The sequence below is a fragment of the Lupinus angustifolius genome, chromosome LG09 (assembly GCF_001865875.1).
Source record: "Lupinus angustifolius cultivar Tanjil chromosome LG09, LupAngTanjil_v1.0, whole genome shotgun sequence".
NCBI classification, from domain to species: domain Eukaryota; kingdom Viridiplantae; phylum Streptophyta; class Magnoliopsida; order Fabales; family Fabaceae; genus Lupinus; species Lupinus angustifolius.
Window position 1 is genome coordinate 13,199,499 of NC_032017.1, and position 7,358 is coordinate 13,206,856.

The following is a 7,358-nucleotide window of genomic DNA, read 5'->3' on the forward strand; positions in this document are numbered from 1 at the left end:
AAATTACCTCTCTTCCATTGTTTTTAATTTATATTTTCCTTCTTTCCCTTCAATCCAAATAAATCATATTATGATGGGTTTTCTTTTTACATAATTTCATAAAAAGAGATATTTTTATACATATAAGGAGTGGTATAAATGCAAACATATGAGCTTTAAATTTTCTGATAAGACTCTACTTATTTAAAAATTTGTTACATTTTATTTGTTTACAGTACAATTACAAGGACTGATTCCTCGTAATAAAACATGTTAGCTGTCTTTTATGTAGAGGTTGGGAGACAAACTAATATGGGCACGCATCTAGGTACAAACATTTTAAGTTTAATCAATATAAAACATTGGTTTAAATATAGTAAAAAACATTGTCTATGCATTTATCCAATTGCAGAAGTTATAGAAGTCTGAAGCTTCACACGCTGGTCACAGATAAATTTTATGTTTATAATTAAAAACAACAAAAACACAAAACTAAAATGCATATAAACAATAAGGTAAATCCATTAATTTTTAGTGATCAAAGAACCCATCCCTGCATGAAGTTAGTCTCACAAGCCATGCTCTTTGGAACATTAACATTCGATGTCTCACCTTGAAAATATTGTTGGTACCTGCCCAAAATAAAAAAGGTTAAATTAGAATTTTTAATCATTGAAGGTCTATGATTTTGATTACACTTGAAATGGCACAGTTTTGAACCAAAAATTTGAACTTGTGCATGTACGTTATCTGGAAATATAATCTTTTACATCTTACCATATCCACACATATATTTTCATATTTATAATCACACTATTTACATCTACATGTGATGACTATGCTAAACTTTTAATAGCCTTAGGTCGAAATTTTTATGAACATAAGAGACCATATATTTGTCTATTAACTTTAGGTGTAATGATGCTAATTAAGAGGAAATTTAATGTACCCTATTTGCAAGAAAGGTTCTGGTTGGCACTCCATAGGGTTGGTTTCAGAAGGTTGGAAGGGAAAGCTATCATTTCCAACACCTGAAGTTGAGCTCCACAAGTTTTCCATCGCTTTAAAATTATATCCCTCTGCTTCAAGCTGAAAATGTTGTTTTTAAGAAAGAAACTTTCTTAATACATTAATTAGAATTAATTAATATGTTTATCTATATATAGAAATGGTGCATTGTATAATTTGGGTAATATGTTGCAAAACCTTGAGTCTAAGCAGCTTATTCATGTCTCCAAGATGGCGTTCCTGAAAAGGAATTAAAGTACCAAAATTGAGAGAGAAATTGAAATTCCAAATATAATACTGACCCATGAATAATAGTTCACCTGAAAATAAATAGAGATAACAAAAAAATTATAATTTAAACCATTATGTAACATTTTCTTACCTTCCTGCGAAGATCTTCCATTTGTTCAATCATGATTTGTGTCTGCACTTGGAAATTTTTTAAAGAATGACCAACATTAATGTTTCTTGATAAGATCAGACGGGGGTACAATATAATTAAATCATGTATTAATTTGAACAGATTGAAAACAGCTCTTCATGACTTACAAAAACTTACAAGTTTCAATTAATACCAAACTTGCTTCTCATTGATATAATGTCATTCTCTCACATTTCTCAACCCTTTAGTGTATGCTTGAATTATGTAAAATGGATTTCGATGAATTAAGTTTTACAAACTTGGGTTTTGATTAAAGTGAGTTTGCAGTAACATTTGAGTATTTTATTATTAAAATTAGCTTTGGAAGAATCAACATTATGTCAAATTGACATGGTCACAATATTGAAGTTGAAGCCGTCTTTATGATTGCATGACTCTTCACTAACACAATGATATGAATATAATGTAACCATATTAGATCATAATCGGGTGTATCAAACTTATCATATAATATCAATTTTAAAAACATTTTTTAATCACAACAAATTTCACATTGCAACTACTGCAATACACAATAGCTATCGCGGCCGAAATCCTTACACAATCACAATTTAAAATATAATAATTACCAAAATGATTTTTAGATGTGTAATTACTAAACAATCCTTCAAATTTTCAGTAAATTGAAACGTTCAATTTTCCAAGGGTATATATGCTGGTCACATTAAGCAGTAGATGAATCCCATAGCTAAGTTTTGATGAATAGAGAAGTAATTTTTTTTTTACTTTTTCTTCAACCAAAAATCTAGACACGAAACCCATTGAACTTAATTGAAAATTGATTTTACCAAACATGTTTTAAAAATGTGAAACAAAATTGAAATTTAAAGGTCCAAAACTGATTCCAAAACACAACCTTCACAACTTTAGCACAACTAAATCAAAGAATAATTTACTGAACTGGTAGCCAAATATCTTAGATTTCCTCTAGTTTCAAATTGAGATTTCTAAGTTGATATGACTGAAATTTCATATTAAAAGGAACTTATATGAATCATTGGGAAAACTTTAATGTGTGTAGTTAATATATTGGAGACAAATAAAAAATAGTATATACTTTGACAAAATATAAAATATATATATTAACTTTACACTATGTTTTGACATGTAAACTATAACCCAGACCAAAAGATTTCAAAAAATACATATATGTATAATGGATATAGGCGACACCTTAAAAATTATTTAATTTTTATAAGTTAATTAAACTATTAGAAAGACAAGAACCAATTGCTTTTAGATATTTTACAACCAAACATAAATAGATAAAGCTTCTAATAAAAGTCCCCTATTTATAATAAAAAAGAAATGATAATGCCTTAAAGATAATTTTAGATGTGTGCACACCTTCCTTTGTCTAGCTTGTGCTAAAGCTCCTTCAAGCTGTTTCTCAAGATTCTGCAGCTCCTTTATGCTCAATGGTCCAAGATCCTCCCCAAGCAAATGCCTGAAATTACATTACAATAGTATTGAAAAATAACTTTTAGATGCTGTGATTATTATATTCTAATCTCTAGCTATTATTACTAGATTATCTCTTTATCATTTGTGATTATTGATTAACATATGATTGTTTTTTTATCAACAAAAGTAATATTATTAGATACGTAAAGTAGGTACAAGAGTAATACAAGGAAATGACATATGTTAAATGGAAATTACAAGAAAATGTTGTTATTGATCCATGAAGGTAAATTCAATTCTATGGTTAGAAGGGGCATGAATGATTTACCTCTGAGTCCTTTGAAGAGACTCATACTTGGCCTTCAGCTTTGACACCTCTTGGTACCAGCTCTGGTTGCCAAATATAATTTGATTAATGATTCAAGAATAAGATCTAATTGTTGTTTTTATCAGACAAAGAATAAGATCAAAATGTTTGCTGCTATATAATGTTGTATATCATATCATTATGAAAGGGATTAGCATTTATTATTTATACCATATTTTGAAAGATAGAGAGGGAGATCTTTTTGCATTATTTCTGAGAAAAATGTACTTTTCTTTCCAGGGTATATAATTGTAATAGGTATATCAGCAAAAGAAGAAATTATATATATAGATGATTCATGATAGTGTTCTTTGTGGCTTTGTGATTTTGCATTACTGATAGAAAATGTGGAGACAATAAAGAAATAAATACCAAACACATACCTGAGTTTCACATTCTACATGGTCATCTTGAGGAGTAAAAGAGCAACGTTGGTATCGCTCAATAGTTTTGGTAATGCTATCAATTAAGACAAAGTTGGTCAGTCATCAATATTAGTTCAAAGCACATTTTGTTAGTTTTGTTCAATAATTTACCAATTTATTACTTATTATATCTTCATTAAACTCAAATAGTGTACAAATAAAACACAATCTTATTTTTTTCTAAAATCAAACAAACTTTAAAAGTACTTATTTCATAGTCTTCCATCATACATATTTCTTCTAAGAAAAATTGGTTTGAGTCAAATTACCCAAGTGAGCTCATATCCTTAAGAGTTAAGACACACGTCACATACAAAAATATCCAAATTTGGATCTAGATTCATAATGACTGCTATTAAATTTATATTTTTCTCATAGATTTTGCGAAATTTAGTTAACTTTTTCACAAATGTTGCTGATAAATAAAGTTTTCTTCTTCTCACAAATAAGCCCTTATGTTCGGAAAAAGGAAAGGAGGAAATTATGGCAAGTATCTTAAGTTATTTATGATATCGTACTTCTTTCATAAGTGATGTAATTATGTAATAAAAGGAGTCTTCTATTAAAAATAAAGTTTGAAATGTTTTAAGAAAATATGAAATTAATTATCTAATAAAAGATAAAATAAATATTGGTTACTGCCTTTAGTTTCCTGGAAATATATAGCATTAAGAAATGTTATTTGTGCATCTCAATTATACATCAATTACACAAAATATTATTTGTTTGAAAAATTAAGAAGATAGAACAAACATGAGAAATTGTGGTCCTCTAATTTATTTTCTAAATAAAAGAGAAAGTTGTGATTATTTATTTACAATTAAAATGTAAAGAAAATAAAATAGCCAGATTAGAATATGGTAATCATTTTTAGGTGAAAATTAAGTGCTGGAAGCATGCAATCCAAACAGAAAATCAAAGGACAGATTCCCAATCCATATTCTTAACCAAAAGCTGCAAAAATTTTGGCTATTGCAAACCCAGTTTCACACTACTGATATTGCAATTCTAGGCTAAATCTGAACAAAAGAGTAAAACATTGGACTTTTTTATCTTGTTCCTTCATTTCCCTTTTTTGAATTATCTAAATTCTACCTTGACCAGGACTCACATACCCTATTAGGGTTAGCACTGAGCAAGCAAGTAACTAGTAAGAAAAAAAGTAATTAAACATACTTTTACTTTTAAGTTTTAACCCATTATTATTGGTAATTAAAACCCCACCATTATCATCATGCATAAATAACGTATATAAATATAATAGCAGAACCATGAAAATTAAAAAGAGAGAGAAAGAGAAAATGTCTATGATGAAAGATTAAAAAACCCTAATTAAGGATATAAAAAACACAGTGTTTGCTGATAAAAGAAAAACACATAGTGTTAGCTAATTAAGGAGATGCCCAGAAAGAGAGAGAGAGAAGCAATTGATCAAAAGAGTAAAATTTAACAACAGAAACAACTATAGGATATTTTAAAATACGATTGCGATTACGTTGTATTTACTGCTTGCGATCGCGATCGTGATATCGTTGCGAAAACTCTCCAAAAAGTCATAGTTAAAACACCCTCTGTATGTCTCTGATTGCAATTGTTTTTGGGTCACTCTTCTATATATATATATATATATTTATATATATATATATATGATATAGCTGACTAGAGCAATCTATGAAAGAAAGAAGAAACAATAATAGAACCAAAAGATCAAAGGACTTAAGGGGATGTAGACAAGGTGAAAAAACTCCCCTCTAGAGTGCTAAAGTTTATAGCTTTAAGATTTTTTATTTTACCACGCCTTAAAAAAAAAGTTTTTTTAATTTTACCCATTTGGAAGAAGGTGTTGAGAAAAGCCCTAGATCTTGCACAACGGTTAAAGAGAGTTAACTTACCCACATGTCCATACATTATAACTACACTCTGATGCAAAAACTGAGTAGTAGTAGTACTCACTCATCATATCATATGATTGCTTTCTTCCTTTTATGTTTTTTGTTTCTTCTTTACTTGTGAGAAAGAAGAAATAGGAGTTGTACTGTTCCATCAGCAAGAGTATAATGCTGAAACCATTACCTCATAATAATAGAGGTAGAGAGACACATGGGGTTGAAGGACTATGAAACGTGTTGATCTGTGATTGGAAGGAAAACTTGTACTATCTATCTTCATCACCCAACAATTGAAAAATGAAAAGAAAATCATAGAGGGTACAAGATCTAGTGATCCAGAAAAGGAGCAACTATGAGAGAGAGAAGAAGAGGTGGTGTCAGGTGCATGTGCTAGAGGAAGAAAGAAGCCATGAATGGTAAGTGATAGAAAGTGGAAGAAAAATAATCTCTAGTGGTAAGTGATGTTATCGAAGTTATGTGTTGTTAAATCTTAAAAAGCATCAAATACAGTCATAACAAAAATAAAAGAAAAAAGCAGAAGCAGAAACCATTTTGGTGAAAGAAACTGAGGCAAAGAAGAAAGTGTGTTGCTCAGATAATAGAAAACGGTATATATTATTATATATTAATCTTTTCAACATATGTATGTATTAGAAAACCCAAAATCTAAAGGATTTTTAATGTCCCTAGGGATTTGAAACTTACAAAAATGGACAAGATGAAACTTTTAAAACATAAAATATTTGGAAAAACAACACACGTAAACACACATAAGTTATGCAAATTAAGGTGAGATTTTTTTGCAAATCAAAGTTATAGAAAGAGAGGGTGAGATTTATATACCCAGCACTACCAAATTCACATAGTTTTCCTCTGCTGGAGAAAATGATGAGGGCAACCTCAGCATCACAGAGAACTGAAAGCTCATATGCTTTCTTGAGCAAACCATTTCTTCTTTTTGAGAAAGTAACCTGGCGGTTGATTTTGTTCTCTATCCTCTTCAACTCAACTCTCCCTCTACCCATTTCTCTCTCTTTCTCGAAACAATAACTCAAAGTGTTTATATTTTTATTCAGTTTCAGTTCTTCTATACTTCCCTGAATAGATGGTGGAAGAGAAAGTAGAATTTTTTGTAATATAGAAAAGAAAAATGGGTATGGGGGAAGAGAGAGAAACTAGATTGCAAAGTTGTTGTGAGATATAAAATGGGGATGTTTCAGAGAAGTGGAAGTTAGTGTGCTATATAGAAACAGACAATGAACACAGAAAAAGGGGCACACTTGATCTTCTTTTACAAAAAAATAGAAAGCTAAGTTACTCTTATTTTCTATCTCATATATTCTCTTTTTCCAAATTCATTTTAGTAACTAATAATTAAGGATATGTAGGAGTTGGTGTAGTGATATAATGTTATGCTAATTTATAAGTATCATACAAAATTAAATAACAAAATTTGGTGCATATGATTAATATTTGTTAGGAGAATAATAATTCATACGGAAAAAGATTAATTCATAAATGTATACCCTAAGTTAACACCCAGAAAAGGGACCATTTCCTCTTTTTTTACCATTGCTGCACAATTTTAATTACTGCTGTTTGGAGTAAGGATTTAAAACAATTGTTCCACGTTCACATCACGCGTCACAGTGACCCATGTGAAGAAGGGTCTACACTCTACCCCAGATACAGATATTTGTGGTAATATACTAACAACTAGCTGCTGAGACGGTTTAGCCAAAACTGATTAGCTTATTGATGATGAAAGCTTTATTTGAAAGTTGACTAAGGAATGAGGAGTTTTGAATGATGACTTTTATGATTTGTTTAGAGTTACATTTTAG

At 29.7% G+C, this 7,358-nt stretch overlaps 1 protein-coding gene across 2 annotated transcripts; it reads right to left on the reverse strand.

Moving 5' to 3' along the window:
• On the reverse strand, positions 333 to 6,745 carry LOC109356001 (agamous-like MADS-box protein AGL6). 2 transcript variants are annotated; one of them, XM_019599314.1, is made up of 8 exons: positions 6,358 to 6,745; positions 3,584 to 3,659; positions 3,162 to 3,223; positions 2,777 to 2,876; positions 1,370 to 1,411; positions 1,186 to 1,227; positions 929 to 1,068; positions 333 to 611 (listed from the first exon to the last, which is right to left on the reverse strand). In XM_019599314.1, exons 1-8 carry the CDS (start codon positions 6,537 to 6,539, stop codon positions 518 to 520), a joined length of 738 nt encoding a protein of 245 aa, XP_019454859.1. In that variant the 5' UTR covers positions 6,540 to 6,745; the 3' UTR covers positions 333 to 517. The 2 variants fall into 2 exon arrangements, with proteins under 2 accessions (XP_019454859.1, XP_019454861.1); XM_019599316.1 differs by lacking the exon at positions 6,358 to 6,745 and adding an exon at positions 5,518 to 5,988.

Coding starts and splice junctions, on each gene's coding strand:
- LOC109356001 (XM_019599314.1), bottom strand. CDS start 6,539: ATGGGTAGAGGGAGAGTTGAGTTGAAGAGGATAGAGAACAAAATCAAC. Junction 1,228..1,369: donor TGGAAGATCTTCGCAGGAAG/GTAAGAAAATGT, acceptor ATTCCTTTTCAG/GAACGCCATCTTGGAGACAT. Junction 612..928: donor GAACCTTTCTTGCAAATAGG/GTACATTAAATT, acceptor TATTTTGGGCAG/GTACCAACAATATTTTCAAG.